We start from the raw sequence: 23,651 nt of genomic DNA, 5'->3' as shown, positions 1-23,651 counted from the left end.
TTTTTAATTTGTAGAACATATTGCTCAATTTCCTGGTCTAAAAAACAGAACATTTCTTTTCAGTAAACAAGATATGAGAGAGCACAAAAAAAGTTCTCTGCAGGAGCCCTGAGGGTCTTTCCCATTTACCATAAATGATTCATCAAATTAGAAACAGGAAGAGTAAGTCAAACAGTATTTCAAAAATTAACAAGACAATTTTAAGTCTTCTCCAAAAAGAGAGAAGACTCATCTATTTGCATGTGTACTCATTTATGCTGTCTTCCTTCATATTACAGAAATTGCTCCTAGGTTAACCCCTCCACTTACACACAGGAAATCTCTCTTCCCAACCTAACCAAAGACTTAGCAATTCTCTGGTACCAGTAATGTCCCCTTCTTTACTGAATAACTCTTATCAGTACACACATATCAGGAAATCTCTCACTGGAATCCCTATTACTCTTCAGTTACCACTCCATTTTTCTGTTTTTGTTTTTTTAGCAAAACTCCTTAAAACAGTTGTCTATACTATCACCATTTCTTCCTCAGCTACCACTTACAACCCAACCCACACTAATGCTAATGATCTCATCTCTCTTGAAAACAACAACAAAAAAAAAACAAGCAAAAAAACACCCTTCTTAAGGATCACCCAGGCCTCTATCCTATCATTCTTCAGTCACCATCTAAAGCAACCTCTCAGCAGAATCTAACATACCTGGTTATTCCCACTCTCTTGAAACACTTTCTTCATTTCTCTCCCAAGGCACTCCAAATCTCCTAGTTTTCTTTGTATCTCACTAGTTATATCCTCTCACTCTTCTCTGCTGGCTTCTCTTTATCTCCATCTCTCAATGCTGAAGTCCTCCAAGAATCAGCTCTTCACTAACTCTTCAGTTTCTAATGCTCACTCTGGGTGATCTCACCCAGTCCCACAGCTTTAAATACCATCTATATACTGTTGATGCTAGTCACAGTCACTCTGGAGGATCAATCTCATCAACATCCTGAACTTCTGATCCCTTTAACCTGATCCTGGTCCTATCTCTTTCCATTTTAGTAAATGGCACTACCATATACCTTACAGCTCAGACCAAAATCTAGAAACCATCATTTATTTCCCTCTTTGCTTCAAATCCCACATCTAATTTGCCCACCCTATCAGTTCTACCTTGAAATATACCCTGAATCAGAGCCATGAGATCATAACCTGAGCCGAAATCAAGAGTCGGAGGCTTAACAAACTGAGCCACCCAGACGCCCTGACTAAAACAGCCTTTATCTACTCTTCTTACTATCGACCAGTCTTGTCTCTTTACTGCCAATTCTCCAAAGAGTAGGCCAGATATAATTCGTATACAACTCACTTACTTAAAGCATACATTCTATGGTTTCCAGTATATTCACAGAGAGGAGCAACCAACACCAAAGTTAATTTAATATATTTTTATCATGGGGTGCTTGGGTGGCTCGGTAAGCATTTGACTTCACCTCAGATCTTGATCTCACGGTTCATGGGTTCGAGCCCTGCATCAGGCTCTATGCTGACAGCTCAGAGCCTGGAACCTGCTTTGGATTCTGTGTCTCCCTCTCTCTCTGCCCCTCCCCTGCTCTCACTCTGTCTCTCAAAAATAAATAAAACATTAAAAAAATTTAAAATATTTTCATCACCTCAAAAAAACCACACAAAAAACCCAAACACCACCACACGTATCAACTCCCCTTTCCCTCAATAACTCCAGCCCTAAATAAGCAACAGCTAATTGACCCTCTGCCTCTGAAGATTTAACTCTTCTAGATATTTCATATTGATGGAACCATATAATCTGTGGACTTTTTGACTTAACTGTCATTTAACATGTCTTCAAGGTTCATCTATATTGCAGCATGTATCAGTACTTTATTCCTTTTTATGACCAAATAATATTCCATTATACATCACATTTTATTTATCCATTTAGTAGTTGGTAAACATTTAGATTGTTTAGCTTTTTATATGCCTTAAATACATCCTGTGGGTTGTCTTTTTTCCTTTGCTCCTTTGGTGTGAAATCTAAGAATCCACTGTCAAATCTGAAGTCATGTAAATTTACCCCATGTTTCTTCCAAGAGTTTTACACTTCTAGCTCTTACACTGAAGTCTGTAATCCATTTAAGCTAATTTTTGTATATGGTGTGAGGTAAGGTTGCAACTTCACTCTTGTGAACATGGCTATCCAGCTGTCCCACCATAATTTGTGGAAGAAAAAAAAAACCCCTCTCGATTGAATGGTATTGGTAACCTTGTCTGAATCAGCTGATCACAGAAATATGGTTCTATTTCTGAATGTTCTATTTCTCAAATGTATTCCAGTGATCTATATGCCTAGCCTTATGTCAATACTACACTATCTTGATTACCACTGCTTTATAATAAGTTTTGAAATTGCAAAGTCTGAGTCTTCCAACTTTGTTCTTCATTTTCAAGATTATTTTGGCCTATTCAGAGTCCCCTGAAATCCAAAATGAATTTTACAACTGTCACATAAATCTCTACAAAGATGTTACCTAGGATTATGATAAAGACTGCACTGAATGTGTAGATCAATTTGAGGAGTAATGCCATCTTCACAATAAGTCTTCTGATACATGAACAACGAATGGACTTCCATTTATTTAGATCTTCTTTATTTTCTTTGAACAATGTTTTACAGATTTCAAAGCCTAAGATTTGCACTTTTGTTTAACTTCATACTATTTCATTCTTTTTCATGTTATCGTAAATTGTTTTTTCACTGTTACTTTAAGGTTGTTCATTGCAAATGTATACAAATAAAACTGATTTTTTGTACATTGATCTTGTATCCTACAATATTGCTAAACTTCTTAGTTTTAATTTTTTTTTTTTTTTTAGATTTCTTAGGGTTCTCCATATACAAGATCATGTCAACTGCAAACATAGTTTTTACTTCCTTCTTTCCAATCTGGATACCTTTTATATTTTTGCCTGAGTGCCCTGGTTGTACCCTCCAGTACAATGTTGACCAGAGGTAGTTAAGTGCAGACATCCAGGTCTTTAGGCTGAACTTAAGGGGAAAGAATCTACTCTTTTACCAGCAAGAAAGATTTTAGCTGTGAGTTTTTCATAGATGTTGTTAATCAGGTTGAAGAAGTTACATTCATAGTTGATTTTTTTTCTGAATTTATTTTCATAAAAGGTGTTGCATTTCAGCAAACATTGTTCCTGTGTCCACTAAAAATGATCATGTGGTTTTGTTTTTAGTTCCATTGATACATTATATTACCTTAATAGATTTTCAGTTGTTAAACCAACCTTACATTCTTGGAGTAAATCCCACTTGATCACAATATGTAATCCTTTTCATATACTGCTGAATTAATAAGTATGCTTGTATTTTGTTGAGGACTTTTGTGTCCCAATTTATAAGAAATATAGATATGTAGTTTTCTTGTGATGTCTTTGTCTAGTTTTGGCATTGGCACAGTATCTTCCTCATAGATTTAGTCAGGAAATATTCTTTTTTTTTTTTTTTTCTATTTTTGGGGATAGTTTGTGAGGAACTGGTATTCTTTCTTAAGTATCTGGTAAAATTCAGGGAATAAAGCCATCTAGGTAGGCCAGAGCTTGCTTTATGGGTACATTTTTTATTACTAATTCAATCTCTTGTTATAGGTCTATTCACAGTTTCACTAGTGTTTTTTTAGAAATTTATCCATTTCAGTAAGTTCTTTTTTGGCATATTACTATTCCTAATAGTCCCTTATAATCCTTTTTGTTTAACATATGTTTGGTAGTATTGTCTTTTCTTTCAGTTCTAATTCTAGTAATTTTTTTCCTTGGCCAATCCAAGGTTTTATCAATTTTATCAATCTTTTCAGAGAACCAGGTTGCTTTATTGATTTTTTTCTCTATTTTTCTATCCTCTGTTTCATTGATTTCTGCTCTTATCTTTTTTTTCCCTTACTTTGGCTTGTTTTACATTTAGGTTGCCCTTCTTTTTCCAATGTCTTAAAGTAAAAGATTACTGATTTGAATTTTTCCTTCTTCCATAATACAGGAATTTACAGGTAGAAATTTTCCTATACATATTTAAGCTGTAACCCATAATGTCTGCATGACAGGTCTTTTCCCATCTTTTATTTTAAATGTTTCTATTTTTGTATTTAAATTTTTTTTTTTTAACGTTTATTTATTTTTGAGACAGGGAGAGACAGAGCATGAACGGGGGAGGGGCAGAGAGAGAGGGAGACACAGAATCGTAAGCATGCTCCAGGCTCTGAGCCATCAGCCCAGAGCCCAACGTGGGGCTCGAACTCACGGACCGTGAGATCGTGACCTGAGCCGAAGTCGGACGCCCAACCAACTGAGCCACCCAGGCGCCCCATCTATTTTTGTATTTAAAATGTGTCTCCTACTGAGAACATACAGCTGGATCATGGTGTTTTATACACTGCTGATGGTATTTTTAACTCTATTGCTTAATCCATTTTGTTATTCTTGATACAGTTCAATTTAGGTATGCCATTTTGTTTTTTAATTTTTATGCATCTGTTTCATGTATTTTCCATTCCTTTATTCATCTTTTATTGCTTTTTTTAGTAGTGAATATTTTCTAATATAGCATTGACATTTCTTTAGTGATATAGATATACATACAAATATATACACACACCCCATCTCACTGGTTGCTCTAGAACGTACTGGGTATTATCTTAATTTATTAGAATCAGTTTCTGATTTATACTAATTCTAGTAATTTAGCAGTATTCCCTACCATGGCATTATTATACATATTATATCTATGTTACAAATCCAAAAGATTTTTATAATTGTTCCTTTATAGAATTATTTAAAAGAAGGTGAGAGGAGAATATATATTTATAGCTTGTTATAAATTAATCAATTCTAGCTCTCCTTATTTGTTCTTGTGGCTTTGAATTACCATATTAAGTCATTTATTAAGTTGTAATATAGCTCTGCTTCTACTTCATTTTTGTGACTGGCAAATACATCATATTTATGTTATAGGTAGAATATGCACATATTATATATACAAAAGAGAAGGAAAAAAATGTACTTATATGGTCTCTATTATTATACAATTATCTTTAATGGTGCTAAGGATTAAAATTATTGTTTGAAGTCACTTGCTTTTGGCCTGAAGAACTTTTAGTATTTCTTATAAGGTGGTTCTGATAGCAGTAAATTCTCTTAATTTTTGTTTATTTCAGAATGTCTTTATTTCAGCTTCAATTCTAACCAATAGCTTTGCTAGGATTCTTGGTTGAGTTTTTTCTCTGAGCACTCTGAACAGGTTATCCCACTGGCTTCAAGCCTCCACTATTTCTGCTAAGAAGTCAGCTATAAATCTTACTGAGGTCTCCTTCTAGGAACCAAATCATTTTCCTTTTGTTACTTTCAAGATTTCTTGTCTTTGGTTTTCAACATTTTACTAAGATAAGCTTTTTTGTGGATCTTTCTGAATTTATCTTAGAGTGTGGTAAGCTTCTTAGATGTGTAGATTATTATTTTTCAATAAATAAATGTGGGACTTTTCAGACATTATTTCTTCAAATACTTTTTCTGCTCATTTCTTTCTTCTGCTGAAACACATGAGTATGCTGTTACACTTAATAACATCTCATCTTTCTCTGAGGCTTTTTTCATTTTTCATTATTTTTTCTTTCTGTTCTTTGGATGTTTCTACTAATCTTCAAGTTTATTAACTTCTTCTTTAAGGAGTGCCTGGCTGGCTCAGTCAGTGAGCATGTGACTTTTTTTTTTTTTTAATTTTTTTTTTTTAATGTTTATTTATTTTTGAGACAGAGAGAGACAGAGCATGAATGGGGGAGGGTCAGAGAGAGGGAGACACAGAATCTGAAATAGGCTCCAGGCTCTGAGCTGTCAGCACAGAGCCCGATGCGGGGCTCGAACTCACGGACCGTGAGATCATGATCTGAGCTGAAGTCAGCCGCTTAACCGACTGAGCCACCCAGGCGCCCCTATGTGAGCATGTGACTCTTGATCTCAGGGTTGTGAGTTCAAGCTCCATGCTGGGGGTGGAGTCTACTTAATAAAAAAAATAAAAATTAAAAAATAAATTAAAATAATAAAATCTGTTTAATCCTTTCTTTTAAAAAAAGCAAATATGTTAAGGTATACTCGATGTGCATCATGTGTCATCCTTGCGCAGGGGCCACGCTAGTCTTCTCTGTATCATTACAATTTTAATATATGTGCTCCCAAAGTGAGCACATGTACATTTAAATGCATGTATTTTAAATATGCACTTTGGTGAATTCTGGCATATGTACACACCAGTCAAGTCAGTGGACATATCCATAATGCCCAAAACTCCTTGTGCCCTTTCTACTCCTACTCTTTTTCCCTGTCCCATCATCACACCCTCAGGCAACCACTGAATGGCTTTCTGTGACTATAGATTAGGTTTGCATCTTCTACAATTATACATAAGTAGCACTGTCTTCTTCAGGGGGAGGACCTGTCTTCTTCCACTCAGCCAAATTATTTTGATATTTCTTATGACTATGGTAAAAATACTTCATTTTTTAAAAGATTTTAAACACTTCTGATAATTTTTTATGAAAAAAATCTATGGGAGGGTCTTTACTTTTGTTCCAATTTTATCAAGACTTAATTGAAATAAAACATTGTATAAGTTTAAGGTGTACAACATGATTTGATAAGTGTATATATTGTGAAATGATTACCACAATAAGGTTAATACATCCACCAACTCACATAATTACCATTTCTGTGTGTGGTGAGAGCATTTAAGATTTTTCTCTTAGGTACTTTCAATTAATTATATAATACAGTATTGTTAACTATAGTCCCAATGCTGTACATTAGATCTCCAAAACCTAATAACTGCATAACTGAAAACTTGTACTCTTTAACATCTCCTTTCTCCCACCATCACCTCCTACCCCTAGCAACCACCATTTCACTTTGACTTTGACTTAGATTCCACATACGCATTGTGGAATGTGAAATGTTATGTGTCCATTTTGCTTGTTTCAAAATGTTTTTTGATTTCTCTTTTGATTTCTTCTTTGATCCAGTGGTTGTTCAGGAATATGTTAATTTCCAAATATTTGTTGATTTTCAAATTTTCCTCTTGTTATTAATTTCTAACTTCGTACCACTATGGCTAGAAAAGATATCTGGCATCATTTCAGTCTTCAATTTGTTAAGATTTGTTTTGTGACTTAACATATGATCCATTCTGGAAAATATTCTGTGTATGCTTGAGAAGAATATGTATTCTGCTGTTGGGTAGAATGTTTTATATATGCCTGTTAGGCCCACTTGGTTTAAGGTATAGTTCAAGTCCCAAGTTTCCTTATTAGTTTTGTGTCCAAATGATCCATTGTTTAAAATAGACTACTGAAGTTCCCTATTATTATTGTATGGTCTATTTCTTCCTTCAGATCTATTTTGCTTAATATATTTAGGTACTCTGATGCTCAGTACATATATATGTACACTTGTTATATCCTCTTAATGAACTGATCCATTTTTCATTACATTATACTCTTTGTCTCTTCTTACAGTTTTTGAGTTAAAGTCTATTTTGTCTGTTATAAATTTAGTTATCCCTGCTCTCTTTTGGTTTCCATTTCATGGAATAGCTTTTCCAACTCTTCACATGGAGTCTGTGTGTGTCCTTAAGGCTGAAATGAGTCTCTAACAGGCAGAATACAGTGGGAAGGTCTTATTTTTTTTATCCATTCAACACTACATCATTTGCAGAGTTTGGTTCATTTATATTTAAAGTAATTATTGATAGGTATGAACTTATAATGCTATGTTATTGTTTTCTGGTTGTTTTGTAGTTCCCTTGTTCCTTTCTCACTGTCTTCCTTCGTGAACTGTTATTTTTCAAGGCGGTATACCCTGATTCTCTTCTTTTTATCTCTTATGTAACTATCATAGATTTTTGCTTTGTGGTTACCATAATGCTCACATAAAACATCTTACTAATACAACAGTATATCTGACTTTCATAAAACTTTAATCATATACAAACACACCACTCTCCTCAACATTTTAGAGTTTTGATGTACATATTAACTTTTTATATTGTATATTTATTATATCATTCATTTCACATATTATTTTCATTAACTATAGTTATTTTTAATACCTTTGTCTTATTATTTATTTTGAGAGAGAGAGAGAGAAAGAGGGGAGGGGCACAGAGACAGAATCCCAAGCAAGCTCCATACTGTCAGTGTGGAGCCTGACATGGGGCTCACAAACTGTAAGATAATGACCTAAGCTGAAATCAAGTCAGATGCTTAACCGACTGAGCCACCCAGGAGCCCCAAAATCTGTCTCTTATTTTAGACAGTTTTATCATAATGTGTCTTGGAAAAGAATCATTTTGGGTTGAAATCTTGGGGAAACCTATAAGCTTCATGAACTTGGATGTCCAAATCTCTCCCCAAATTTGGGAAAGTCTCATTCATTATGTCTCAATAAGCTTTCTGTCCATTTTCCTGTCTCTTCTTCTTTTGAAACACTAATAATGCATACATTGTTTATTTTAATGGTATACCACAGTTCGCGTAGGCTTTCCTCACTCATTTTCATTTTTCTCCTTTTTTTCAGACTAGATAATGTCAAATAGTCTTCTACCTCATAGTAATTTCATCTGCTTGATTCAGTCTGCCCTTGATGATTTCCATTGCATTTGCATTCCCTAAAGTGGTGATGGCTGCTTAAGCATGTGGTTTCTCCTTATCCAGAGAATAATCCAGTCTCTATGCATGCTCACTAGCCATCTGCAAAGGATCATTTTGACCATTTTTTTTTTTAAATGTTTTATTTATTTTTAAGACAGAGAGAGACAGAGCATGAGTGGGGATGGGGCAGAGAGAGAGAAGAAGACACAGAATCTGAAGCAGGCTCCAGGCTCTGAGCTGTCAGCGCAGAGCCCAACGCAGGGCTCGAACTCACAAACTGAAATCATGACCTGAGGCGAAGTCGGACGCTCAACCGACTGAGCCACCCAGGCGCCCCTCATTTTGACCATTCTTGCCCTCAGGGGCATGCACAAGAAGGCAGTCACTGTGTGAGGGTGTGTCTCAGTGAGCTGCAGAGAGCTTGGAGGTACCCATGAGCCAGTAGGGGAGACAACCCCAGTGGCTCATGAATGGGCTTCCTCATGGAGCTCCCAAAGCAGTTAATAAAATGTGTCTCTTTGATATGTTCCATTCCCAGCTTTAGATGCTCTTCTCCCAACTATCCACCCCCCAAGTCGTGTAGTTCACAATTTGATATTTTGGATGAAGTAAGAAAGAAGTAAGCTTTTGGGAGAGTATCTCACACAGCTGTGGAATCCAGGTATGCAATCACCTGCTTTTACTTCCCCATACGGAGGAAATCATGGGCTGAGTAAGTCTTTACTGGCACTGACGTGTGTGGTCTTAGGGGAAGGGTGACACAGGTAAAGTGAAACTGCTCCTTTTATTGTCTTCAATGGATCCAATCTTGGATGTTTTTTCTCCAAGTATTCTGAAACCTCTCTGACGGGTTCCTCAACTTCCACAAAGCCTCTCTCTTCCATGAGCAATTGTCTAAATCAGTGTTCTCTGAGGGTACGATGGTAGAAAACTCCTTGAAAATCCTGAAAATGACTACATTTTGATGACATCACCTCTCATTCTTTTTTGCCAGTTGAAATTTATTATTGAGCCCCTCTCACTGAATCTCCCGTTTCAGTTATTGTGCTTTTCCACTTCAAAATTTCCATTTGATTCTTTTTTATAATTTCTATCTCCATATTGATATTCTCTATTTGATTTGACATCATCATACTTTATTTCTTTAAGCATGATTTTAGTTCATTGAACTTAATAGCTACTTTGAAGAGTTTGCATATTAAATCCAACATGTCACTCTCACAAGCAGTGTCTGCTGTCTCATTTTTTTTTTTTTTTTTTTAATGATGAATAGGTTATTTTTTCTTGTTTATTTGCATGTTTCACAATTTTGTTTTGGAAACTTGACATTTTAGATAATATACTGTACCAAGTCACAGTACTGGTCTCCCCACTCTGGGACATGTTATTTTTTATGCTTGCTTATTTAGCAGCTAGATGGCTTATTTTAGGAAATTCTATTTCCCTAATTCCTATAGTGTTAAGCCTCTGCCATTGTTCCTCTGGGATGATTTGGCTTTACCTGCAGACATCCTGGGATGAGAGCAACTTTGTCAGAGTGCTTGGTCTCTTTCTCTGACCATACCTAAATGTTAAACTCCACTAATATGGCCAGTTGCTCTAAAGTTTTCAACAGTGCACCTGAGTACAAACTACTGCACAGAATAAACTAATCAAATTGACATTAGTTTGAAGGGAGAGTTTTGGAGGTCAATGTTTGAGATTTGCTCTGACACTAAGAGTCAGTTTCCTCCTAGTAAGCCTACAGTTAAATCTATATGTCCAATCAATCTACCGAACTCTTCTCAGTTACCTTTCGCCACAATCTCTATGGTTTATGAGAGTACCCTTAGGCTTGAACTTCTCTATACTCTGCTATAAATAAAGTCAGTTTCTCTGGGAAGAGATCAGGAGCTGTTTTATGATGCCCTTCTCATTACAGAGAAAATCTGTAAGCCACAGCTATAAAGTTGGGAGGGTGGACAATAACATGCTTTATTTTGAGTGACACCCCATCTCTAGAAGCTGAGTGCCTGGAGGGTGTAGGACTTGATACAGTAGTCTCAGGTCTTTTGCTTGCCTGTAGTGGTGTGGAACCACTACTTTAGAGGCCAAAGCTAAGGCAGCTGGACTCTCAATATTCTCAGCAGCACAGTGCCCAAAGTAGAGCCTCTATGCCAAGAACAGGACTGAGCAAAAAAAGGGAGCCCCCACCACTGAGTCACACTTGGCTAGCAAAATGTAGTTGGGGGCAGGATGAGAAATGCAATCATCCTGCTCTTCCCAGAAGACAGCCCTCCAGTGAGGAGCTGGGGGGAGGGGAAATCCTGTCTTCTTGATTGCACTGATGTGGAGTGGAGTGGCCATCTTCCTCAACTGGGATAGGTGAGGAAAGCAATGGGCTTGGTTCAAATACCACAGATTCTTTACCAAATTTTAGTAAACTTCCTTGAATAAATGTTTCTTCAGTTGCTATATTTCCTTTAGAACATTTCCAAAGGCTTTAAATGGTTGTTTTTTTTAAATAATTGTCACCAATTTTGCTAAGGAATGGGTCCAGAGAGCTCCTTATGCTGCCATGCTGGAAATATCTCTCAGCCAGTGAACTTTTTAAAATGTAAATCAGATCATGTCCCCATTGAAAACTCTCCAACACCCTCCCTTCATGTTTATAACAAAGTTCAAATTTCTAAGCTCTACAAAGTTCTACATGATCCAGCCTCTGCCAATCACTGGATAGCATACTTTACCACTTTTTATTTACTTTATTCACTCTGCTCTAATCTTTCTGTCCTAATAAGAGTGGTCCTCCTCAGGGTCTATCTTCTTGTTCCTTTTAAAAAGCTCTTTCCCAGCTTTCTCCATGGTCTTCTTCCTCATTTCATTCAGGTCTCTGTCTCAAATGTCATTTCAAGACATTCTCTAAAATAGTAACAGCCCTTCACTCTTTATCCATGTATCCCACTCTGATTTTCTTCACAGCACCTAAATTTACTTAACATATTCATTTTCTTATCTGCTTACAGTCTGTTTTAAAGTCTGAGAATAACAGCTCTGTGAGGGTAGGGGGCTTTGTGGCCTTATTCATCACTGTTATCTCCAGTATTTAGTACTTGGCACACAATCAATACTCCATAAATAGTTTCTGAATGGATAAACATAAACAAGAATGGTAATATTTTTAAAGCTATTTACATTTTAAATGACATTAACCAATAATGTTTTTATTTATATCCATAAAAAGAATGATCAACAGAGTATGTGAAAAGTAATCATTTATTTGGCTTAGAAAATATAACAAACTGCAGTGGCCAATAACCAAGGTATTTAATATTCAGTTTCGATAATCCTAAAATTTATTTATTTATTTTTTTACAAATAGCATTGCTGACCTGCCCTTGTCTTTACACTACATATACTGGGCCCAAAAGAAATAATTAGAAATAAACTCTAATTTAATGGGAGAATAAAAACAATACTTAAATATTTGTATCATGACCACTAGTTTTCAGAGTTGGGGTATTAGAAAATTTAGAAGCTAATCAAATTGAAACTCCTTAATCAAACATAAATTTGTCACCATCACTAATTGTAAATAAAATTAAGCATTAAGAAAATTAGGATATTATTTCCATTTTTTCAGTTTCACTCCATATACCTTTCTATTATAGGCCAAGTGCAATGAGCTTAGCAAGGCTAAGCAAAAAAATCTTAGGTTATGGAGTTTTACCTTGAGTCCTGTTTTCTCGTCATCACTTCCATTATTTGTAGATGGTGTCTCATCTCCTTGCCTGGAAACCAAGACAAAATCTTCACTATTAAGAGTAGATACTGAGTCTGAGGAGACACTGATTTTTCCAACAGAAGCCTTGTCATCCATGACTCAAGAATGAAGCTCAACTCATGAATGATTAAATATTTTAAAAATGCCTGAAAAACAAAAACCATAAAGATACTCATATAGAATGTCTGCCAGATATTCAGTTATGCTCTAATTCTTACAAAATACATATGGAAAACTTAAAAATAATACTTCCAAAATATTTTCCCAAGACTTTACTTATAATTTAGGCTTTTTATTCTAGATAGTAAAGGAATTTGATGCTATTCAGGGCCAAGATATTTCTGATTTAAAATAAATAAATAAAACATAATCCCTTGAGAACAACTGCCTACCTACAGTGATTTCTTTGGCATATGTTACAACTCTATTCTTGGACTCTGAACACTATAAAGTACTAAACTTCTGTTTTCTACTCTTTAATCTGTAAAGCTGTACACATAAATAAAATTGAAAGCACATAGGACAATAAGGTTTTTCTAATATTATTGATACTTAAATTTCAAATATTAACAAGACGTTTTTAAACAATAAAATTTCATATTCATCCTCAAGAGAAATAAATTCAAGACAGAGCAAGCAGAAATTCTAAAGCTGGGAAATACCTTACATAGCAAGAAATCAGAAATCCATTAAAAACTCAATCTTCCCATCCCATGGTTTCTTAAGAGCTCAACTCAACACGAACATTACCAGTAAGAGTTTCATGCCAAAAATTCCCAGCAAGAAGTATAAAAATATGTCACTTATAAAAAGCCATTCAATTATTTATTGACTCCTGGAATAAAACTTAAACTCATCTACCATTTAAAAACCTGGTTCTGCATACTTTATGGCTATGTTCCCATTTGGTTGCCAAAACAGCAACAGAACAAACAATACAACATACTCAGAGAGCTTTAACCAATAAACAAAAGTAGCTCCAAGCTCCATGCTCATCATGTACCTCAGAGAGGTAAAGTTTCTGAGAGTCTGTTTAATCTCTCCAATTAAGAAGTCCTGATTTATGCTTTGGGCTTTCAACTGAACATATATTTATTGAGCATACACCATGTGCCAAGCACTATTTTCCCCCCAAAGGCTCACATCTAAATAAACACCTGGCAGTAGGAATTACACAATCCCTGAATATTATACTTCAAAAGAAACTCAGAAATAATCAATACTGTTAAGCAGATGAGAAAATGGCAACTCCAAGAGAAGGTCATTTAACTAGGCATAACTAAGGCTCGAACCCTTGAGTACTCTTTGCTGCTTTCTATTTAAATTAATTCCCTTGCTTAAATGACTATCACAGATTTACATTTCATAGGACTAAATTTAAATGTATAGTATGGCATTCAAAGACACTTCAAAATGTACTTATTTGAAAATTTTTAACGTAGTTTTGCTTCATTCATTCAATGAATACTTATTGTCTAGTGTATAAAGAATAATACATGATACACACGAGAAATTAGATTCTTGCCCCAAAGGAGTGTATAGTGTAGCAGAAAACAAAGGCACATTGAACAAGTTAATAGGTACCGATTTAGGGTAAAGAAAACAATGGGAACATGTTGGGACAAGGACCTAGACTAATTTCAGCTGAAACCAGTAGGATATTGTATGTCAATTATACTTCAAAAAAAAAAAAGAGAAATAGATTAGAAGAGGTAATGTACTTGCTAAGGATATATACTTAAATACTCCCATGTTATTTGCCCTCCCTGGATCCTCTTCCTGAAGTGATTTCTTTGCTTCTGTACTCCACCAACTCCAACTCATCATTCATGATGTAACTCCTCTTCTCCTAGTAGCCTGCCCATCCTCATCCCAGAACCAAATAAATTGCCTGCCTTATTTCTGCTCCTATAGCATTTTACATTTTTTATATTATTACAATGTATTACAATTTGATGGTGAGTGCCTCTTAATTTAATCTTCATATTATTTATTACACAGATAAGAAAATTGAGACCTAGAGAGATGGTGTAACTTGTTCAAGATAATGGCTGTAATGTAACTGGTTAGAGACAAAGCCAAAAATTGAACCCAGTTATCTATGATTCCAGAAGCTATACTTTTTCGGTCAGATTATGATGCTTTTCCAACGACACAAATTTGAGCCTTGTCCAAAAACAGTCAGGATTGGGTAAAGGAACCTTTATCTTTTATAGAACTAGTAATTTAGGCAAGGTTTTCATGCTTAATTAGTCCTTTCCCATTTTTTAAATTGTGACTAACAGGATAGCACAGGGCCTGGGAAATTTCTCTAAAGCTATGATCTGAGACATTGACAACTTTCTATAATACTCTAGACTCAAAAAAATAATATACTTCGGTATTTACACTATGGAACTGAGAAGACTTGGCAGACTCAAAGTTCAACCTATTTCCTTTGAGGAGGTGATAGGAAAATACACTTTATAAAATACTATTTGTTTTGGCACCTGTAAAAAACTGAATCACTCGGTGGGAATGAGTTTATCAAAACATGAAGTAGTACAGGAAAATTACAGTAAGATTCCCCTTCTCTGGCCTCCACAATAAAGAGGTGTCCCAGAACTTGGTGTACTCCTGGAAAAATTGTAGAGTATTCACAACCTCTGTCTTGAGACCACATGAAGTGATTTTGTTTTTAATCCCTCATACCATTTACCACAAGAAGACCCCTACTGTAATTCTTCATCCTTCAGATTCCAATACTGAGTTTAAACTAATGGACAAAGCAAACAAGCTTCTTCACCAAAACACGCTGCGCTACCATGTATCTTCCTACCTTTCCCCATACTATCAATCACCACTTGACACACTTTACATTTTAATCATTTGTTTTTAAATATCATGTAAGCTAGAACCTAAATTCCATCAGGGCAGAGATTTTCGTCTGTTTCATTAACTGCTATACCCTTAGCACCTGGAACAATGCCTGGCACACATTAGGTGCTCAAATATTTGCTAAAAACTAAATAAGATAAATGGCAAATAAAGATGGAAAAGAGCAAGAGCCACCCAATGAAAAGGTAAGATCATCTTTTATAGACTGACAATAAGAAATCATATTTATGACGGTAAAGCACACAATTAAGATTTAGGAAAAACCCAAGTTAGAATAATGACAGTGTAAGCTTCGTCATAACGAGCCTGAGTTTTCATAAGTGAAATGAGGTACTATCTACTACTATATAACTACTAGAAAACACAACTACTATAAAAATTACTAAGGAACAGGTGTACATCTCATTTAACAATACACATAGAACATCATAAGCACCCAAGAGTTATAGCTTTTCAAGCTAACTTCCAATTTTAAGAGAAATAGTATCAACTAATTTAAATAATTCAGTTTAGGAAACACAATATTAGGACAAAATATATAGCTTTCCTATTTTCCACATTCTAATTTGTTTACATGTAAATAAATGTGAAGGAATACTCTAAATAAAAATGTTTCATCTTTGTATGATATTTTACAGATTACTAAAACATATACACTCATTACCTCATTTTATCATCCTAACAATTCCATAACATAAACAGAGTAAGGATTTTTATCCCATTTTAAAGAAGATAATAGACTTATGCACACCCTGGTATTGGTAGGCACCAACTGTTTCCTTCTTTTATGCAAGTGATACCCTAGACCCCAGCATGTCTAGTTACTAACAGGGAGAGGTTGGTGAGTCAAGTCCAGGGATGTTTCCTTCTCTATCTCCTTTTATAAGTCAGTAAGTCATGTAAAACTATAGGTAATTTTGTTTAATTATGCAGCCTCCTGCATCATACCCAAAAGTTCAAATATGTTATATTATTCACAATTTCTTTCACTACTTGTATCCTTACTGACCTATAAAAGATCCCTAGAGATTTTCTAATTGAAAATTAGCTTTATGCGGCACGTGGATGGCTCAATCAGCAGAGCATGAGACTCTTGATCTCAGGGTCATGAGTCTCAGCCCCATGTTAGGCACAGAGCTTACTTAATATAAAACAAAGAAAATTAGTCTCACGATATCAAAACTCTTTATGAACTTTTTGCCTAAATTCACTGTTCTGTACCCTAAGTGACAGGGTACTATGCTTAGGGTCCTATGCTTAACTATGGACTTCTACAAAGATCATGGCAAAGAATGCACCTCGGTCTTGCCAAAAGAAGATTCATTTTCATTCTCAATCTCCTTTTAAACACTAGAGACCCAGCTAATGGAGAATAAAATAAAAAATAACTGCCCATGATAAATGCTCTTCTGATAGTCCTTCAAAAGCAGTGGACATAATCAGTGTTTACTTACTTTTCAAAAACTTGAAGTCTTTATTTGGACGGAGTACTATCAGATTATTTGTATTGTTTTTTAGTTACTAACATTCAGAAGAGTAACATAAACAGTGAACTTGCAGTGGCATGAATTTGCCAATGTGCAATTAGTAGAGGCAAAAATCACCTCCCAATAAGTGACCTACGTAACTTGATAAAAGAGGTGTGAATGATACTTGTAATTGAACTTGACATGCTTGAGACAAAATGTGGTAGTTCCCAGCCACTATTCCAGGGCTCTAATGTATCTTTATTTCCTTCGTTTTCTTGAAACTCTTTCTTCTTGAAGAAGTATTAACTGCCTCCACTTCTACCACTTCAACAGGACACCCTACTCAGAAAGCAATCCCAATGAAAAATCTGGCTCCCCTACCTCTCACCAACCCTCACTGAACCTCTTAAAAAACGTATTAAAACCTCATCTGTAGCCCCGGCATTTTGTTTACCCTCTCCTAGCATCATTTTGGAAGGAAAAAAAAAAAAAAATCAATCAACAACAATACAAAATTTCAAAACCCAAAGAATTCTTTACAGTTCTCATCATCTTTTACCACTGAAATAAATGAAAATACTGACCATTTCCTTATTCTGAAACTTTTTCTTGCTTCCATTTTCTACCTCCAACTACCTTTTCTCAGCTGTCACTTAGGTTCCTTTTCTTCTGCCCATTCTTTAAATTCCACCCTGTCCCTCTTCTTTTTCTACTTTTCTCTGACTTTCTCATTAGCTCACATGGCTGTAACTTTTTTTCTTGTTTTTGGTATGCTGATGATACTGTTAGTTCTACGTTTTCTCCCTAATTCCATATAGCTACTCGTGTTATGTTTTCCTTTCTATTCAGTATTAAGTGTCTGACAATGTGCTAGGAACTATGTATAATGTTATGGTGAGGAATAATAGGTAGTCTTTACCTTTGATAGGCTTACAACAGTAGAAAAAATGGACAAATAAACAAGTAATTATAAAACAGTATAGTGCTTGGTAAAAAATAATGGTATGCAAAGGATGTTGTGAGAATACATAGGACAACTCTGCTACATGTGTCCCATGGCCACCTCAAAATCAATGTCACGTGTCCAAAGTAAATTCCCATCCATCACATAAGCATATTCTTCCTCATAGGTTCCCTATCCTGGTTAACAACCACTGATCCAAGACAGAGATGTCAAAAAAAAAGTTCTCGTTTTCTCATTCTCTCTTGGAACTCTAATGGATTTTAGTTCCAAAACATACCCCAATCCTATTCCTTCCTTGCCGTCCTTCATGTCACTGACTTGTGAGTACTTCATTCTCTTTCAACTTAACTGCAACATAAGTCTCCCTTTCTAGACTCTCTCTAGGCATTGATTATCAAGGTCCCACAGCTAACATCTAAAATTTAGATCTGATCATATATCCCATTCCTTCCTCAAAACCTTTGACTACTCGACTGAAAATGGAATAAAATCCAAACTGTCTATATCATTAGTCTTCAAATATGGAGACAATCCATCATTCTAGTCTTAAATATGGAGACAATCTATCATTCTAGTCTTATCTCCTTCTATCAAACCACACCAGAAACTCACCAAATATGTCACGCATTTTTATGCTTTCAAGCCTCTGTTCATGCTGTTGGCTAATCTAGGAATGTCTTCATTTCTCCAGGTAGTCCTTCTCCCTCACCAGCAATCTTATGATACAATCAAATATTCATATTCTATCTCCCCATTTCCTTCTGCAATATTCATTATTTTGCTCTAGGGCTCCTAAGGCTTTTATTTGCTTTTTAATTCTATCACAGAACTATAGCATTTATCACACAGTAAAATAATGTTATACCTCTTTCCTACTCCACTATATTGGTTGGTCATTCATTCCATAAATAATTATAACGTATAAACCACTATGGTAAATGCTGGGCATACAATGAGCTCACACAGTCCCTGTGAACTATCTGTGTACAGGGATGTTAGATTTTATTCATATTATTTTTATATCCTTGCTTACTGGCAGCACTCAATAAATCTAGTTGAACAATACTCTTTAATCAGTGTTTAAGTGGTACGGTCTAAGTAATGTGAGGAGGACAAATGACTAATATGCTATACTACATGCTGTGACTTGGGGAAGTGGATATGGATGACAACTGGAATGAAGAGACTCAAAAAGAAATACTCTTGAGTGTGCCTGGCTGACTCTTCATCAAATTTCCAACTGTCAAGCCCAAAGGCAGTTAACACTGAGCCAGAAAACATACCTCAGATTCCTTTTGGACCAAAACACTCTCTTATCACTTCCCTCTCAATACCCATAATTTTTGTTGTTCAACCAGTGAGCAAATGAGTACAACTTTGGGAAATCTTAAGGGGAATACTTAAATCATCTCGCTAAATATAAAAAGACAATACTACTTATTAGTTACTACAGACAATTAAATGTCCAATATGGTACTAAAAAGCTTTACACGCATTGTTTCTAATGTTCACACAAACTTTGCCAGAAAGACATTAACTTCGTATGACAAGGAGAGGCTTAGACTGATTCAATAACCTGCCTAGGTTCATAGATAAAACTGTGGATCTTGATCCAAATCCAGGTATCTAGGTGCTTCTGTCCTTTTCCGGAACACATCGCTCCTCTTAACTCTATTCTCTCCCGATTCTAATTCATCTTCTATGTAGCTACCAATTTTATCCTTCTAAAACACAGACCTGATAAGATTGCTGTCTGTTCAGAAAACAACAAAAAGGAAGAAAAAAAATCAAGTCTCAAAGAGGCTATAACAGGTCAATCCTCTGGGTTTGTAGCCCTTTAAAATTAAAGTGGACAAAGAAGTTCTTTTTTTTTTAATCACTCTATATAAATCTCAATTTTTTCTTTTTTCCTTGGCTCCAGAGTTTGTTTTCCTGCATTGGTTTTCACATGAATTTCTCATAGCCTAGCCCTGGGAAGGGTGGGACAAATCTAACAAAACTCAATGGAAAATCATCCCTTCTTTATAAAAGTAAATTCCTTTCCACCACTACTAATTGCTAAACAATAGATGTGTCTTTGTTGAAGTCTGACTCTGAATTTGAGGGCTGTTTCTTTGAATTATTTTTAGTGAGCTAAGAGAACCATATTAATTTAAGCCTTCTGAATAATTCCATCTTATCTTAAAAAACCAAAAAAAGGAAATAAAACAATCATCTTGGGCCTACAGCACTTAAAAGCAAGAAAAACTGGCTTATCTAAAAGTCATCACTAGGCAAATTTTAATTTGCAATGCCTGTGACAATTCACTTCTTTAAACTATGAAGTGGCTCTTTTAGTTCAATTCCAGATAAACTAAAAAAGGATAATTTAATTATAGGAATACAGAAATTAGTAAGACAAAAGGATTTAAGTTTTTTAATTTTTTAAAAAATTTTACAGTTTTAACCTTTTTAAAGTTGTGGTTAAATACAGAACTTTACCGTTTTAGCCATTTTTAAGTGTACAATTTTGTGGCATTAAATACATCACACTTACGTACAACTATCACCATCATCCATCCATTTTTTGAACTTTTTCATCTTCCCCAACTGAAAGTCTATATCCATTAAACACCAACTCCCATTCTCCCAGGCAACCAACACACTATTCTCTGTCTCTATGAATTTGACTACTCTAGGTACGTCAAAAAAGTAGCAGAATCACACAACATTTGTCCTTTTGTGGTTGACTTATTTCATTTGGCATAATGCCTTCAAAGTTCATCTACATTATAGCATGTGTCCGAATTTCCTTTCTCTCTCAGGCTGAATAACATTCCATGGAATGTACTACATTTTTGGGGTGCATGGGTGGCTCAGTCGGTTGAGTGTCCGACTTTGGCTCACGTCATGATCCTGTGGCTTGTGGGCTCAAGCCCTTTTTCAGGTTCTGTGCTGACAACTCAAAGCCTGGAGCCTGCTTCAGATTCTGTTTCCCTCTCTCTATGCTCCTTCCCAACTTGCACTCTGTCTCTCTCTCGCTCTCAAAAATAAGTAACATTTAAAAAAAATTATAAATATGCTACATTTTGTTTATTCATTCATTGGCCAGTACAAGTTTTTAAAGCCTAATTATGACATTATAGGATCTTTAGAATAAAACTCACAAAATCAATACAGTAAAGGGCCTAAGGAAGACAATGTTTTCAGAGTTATTTCTCACTTTGTCATGAGTAATGAAGCTTTATTAAAGTTAATAGTCTGGTACAATATAAAAAAAAAACAGAACTCCTCCTTGACATGACTCAAATAATGTTGTAGCTGCAGTTTTCTGATATGTGAAATGAGAGTACTGAACCTTTCTATTCTTTTATGAATGGGAGTAACCAGGAAAGTAGCCAGGCCAGGTGTTGTCCAGTCCTAATCCATGATGTAAGCATAAGCAGTTCCATTTCTGCAAATACAGAAACTAAGTCTTGGAGTATTCAGTAGCTTACTTTCAGTCATATACTAAGTAAGTGCAAGATCTGGGATATTACTGATTCCAAGTTCACACTCAATCCCCTATATCTTGATACCTCTAATGAAAGGTACAAGAGATAAGAAGATGAAATGTACACAAAATAATTCATTTAACTGAGTTGATTATTTGAATGCAATACTGTTGACACCTAAAAATACATAAATAAACCATGTTGCTGGGAGTGGGGGGGCACATCCGACTTTGGCTCAGGTCATGATCTCTCACGGTTGGTGAGTTCCAGCCCTGCGTCGGGCTCTGGGCTGACAGCGCAGAGCCTGGAGCCTGCTTCAGATTCTGTCTCCCCCCTCTCTCTCTGTCCCTTACCGCTCACACTGTCTCTCTCCCTCCCTCAAAAATAAATAAACATTAAAAAACAAAAACAAAACACACACACACACACACACACACACACACACACACACACACACAAACCCATATAGGTGATTTCCCCATGTTCCTGTGGATATTTTAGGAGACAGCACTTCAATTTTTTCCAGAATTCTAGGTAAAAGGACTTTATGCCTTCAACACAGTAACTCTGAACTAAATATTTAAATTATTTGGATGCCATTTCCACAACAGAAACCTAACTCTGGGAACACAAGAAAAGTAGCTTAATGCTAACGTACTACTCATTCACAAAGTCAGATTGTATGTCTGACCTTTCTAATACACATTTGAAAAAAAAAAGTTTCCTCATTTTTTTCTTTCTCTGGAAATTTCTAAAGCATAATATAATTTACATTAGTGTTTTATAAGTCTAAAAATATGAACATTTTTAAAATTTCTATTTATTTTGAAAGAGAGATGGAGAGCAGGGGAGGGGCAGAGAGAGACAGAGACAGACTCCCAACCAGGCTGGGCATTGTCAGCACAATGGCTGATGTGGGGCTTGAACTCACAACCTGTGAGATCATGACCTAAGACAAAATGAAGAGTTGGGTGCTTAACCACCTGAGCCACCCAGGTGCCCCTAAAAATATGAATATTTTAAAGCAATGCAGGACTGCCCAAAGACTTTCCCTTATTTTAGGAAATTAGTCAATATAGTTCCTTCTCATCCACAGTGAAGATCTATTCCATTTAGAATGGCAACCTGTCTACACTTAAATCTTAAATGTTTATTTTATTCAATTGTCCTTAAATTATGTAAGTTTAATGCCAAGCAAGCAAATTAATTGATAGAGCCTAAGATAAATGCAGTAAATACAGTTTCTCTTTTCTGTAACTTCTTTTTGATTTTCAGGGAAATGTGTGTAGACAAAACACAAATGTTTGGCACAGACATACATGTTTTCTGCACCTTCTGACACAAGGTGGCCCTGGTCCATAGTTATACAAGGGTGGTGGGACATTCAACAAGTGTGTTTTACAGAGCAACCAATAAACATTTAGTGCAATCTTCATTCATAGCATCAGAATCGGCACTGTGTAAGATTTAAAATTTCACAAATAAGTCTTAAGAATACCTTCTTATTTTGGTATCTAATTTATGTTAATAAAAAATAGGTATCAAAAAATTCACAAATTTTCCACAGGTGTTTTTAAATCTGAAAAGATTGTTTCTCATAACCAACAGCAAAAAATAATTAAAAATAAAATTTGTTCCTGCTAGGAAACAATTTTTCTAAAAGAAATATTAGGTTTTGTGGTTAGACAGATTTCTGATTTTTCTTCAATTCACAAAGAATTCAACAGGTAGCTACAACAAGGATATAACCATTTCTCTCCTGCAGATATATCAGAGGTCTATTTATAGAAAATCGTGTGTCACAGCAAAAGAGATTTACATGACATGTTCCCACTCTTACATTGCCAAAATCCGTTTATCAGCATACTTCAAGGGTATAAAAGAGTTTATTACCTCTATACTAAAAATATTAAAATGATTAACTTGTGGCTCTTCCCAGTATTATACAAATGCCCAACATTTAATCCAATTTAGCCTTGCATGCTGTCTCTTAATACCCTTGATATTTAAAATATATTCCCAAAGGAAGAGTTTGCCAATCAGTTCCTTTTTCTGATACAAAGGCCATCTTCTAAAAAAGGGAAATAAGATTATAACCAAAGGTTGTTGGTTATAATTACCAAAATGTACAAATAAGGGAATAGAAAAATAAATTTTAGTAACAGTCAAATTAAAACTTTACATTTAATAACACTGTTGTTAAAATTATCATAGACACTAATTTGCTAACGTACCTAAGTAAATGACAGACTTTAGTATGGAGAAGAATTTATTCCCAAAAAGATTAATAGATCCCAAGAAGCACTGATTTATAATATAAAAGTGAATGCAACCTTAACTAGAGATATGTAACAACCATGCATGAACTCTTGAGAGATATGGACCTCCAAATCTGGCAGCACAGCCATACA

The 23,651-nt window shown here is 35.3% G+C and overlaps 1 protein-coding gene and 1 non-coding gene across 6 annotated transcripts in view; both read right to left on the bottom strand.

Moving 5' to 3' along the window:
* Nucleotides 1-23,651, bottom strand: part of RABGAP1 (RAB GTPase activating protein 1) — a 177,838-nt gene that overhangs the window by 140,487 nt on the left and 13,700 nt on the right. For 4 of the 5 annotated variants that reach the window (XR_013551668.1, XM_060608737.3, XM_060608738.3 and 1 more), the window contains exon 2: nucleotides 12,404-12,603. The exons of the other annotated variant lie outside the window; for it this stretch is intronic. Coding sequence is in view for 3 of the 4 variants with exons in the window: in XM_060608737.3 (XP_060464720.1) it covers nucleotides 12,404-12,553 (150 nt within the window). In the remaining variant the exon portion in view is untranslated. The remainder of the gene's footprint in view (nucleotides 1-12,403; nucleotides 12,604-23,651) is intronic. 5 annotated transcript variants of the gene reach the window in all.
* Nucleotides 6,128-6,238, bottom strand: LOC132664009 (U6 spliceosomal RNA). The gene has a single exon (XR_009603381.1). It is a non-coding gene; the product is annotated as a U6 spliceosomal RNA (small nuclear RNA).

Source organism: Panthera onca, chromosome D4 (assembly GCF_046562875.1).
Source record: "Panthera onca isolate mPanOnc1 chromosome D4, mPanOnc1 haplotype 2, whole genome shotgun sequence".
Taxonomy (NCBI): Eukaryota; Metazoa; Chordata; class Mammalia; order Carnivora; family Felidae; genus Panthera; species Panthera onca.
Note: the sequence above shows the minus strand (reverse complement) of the source record. Positions and strands in the feature narration are given on the sequence as shown.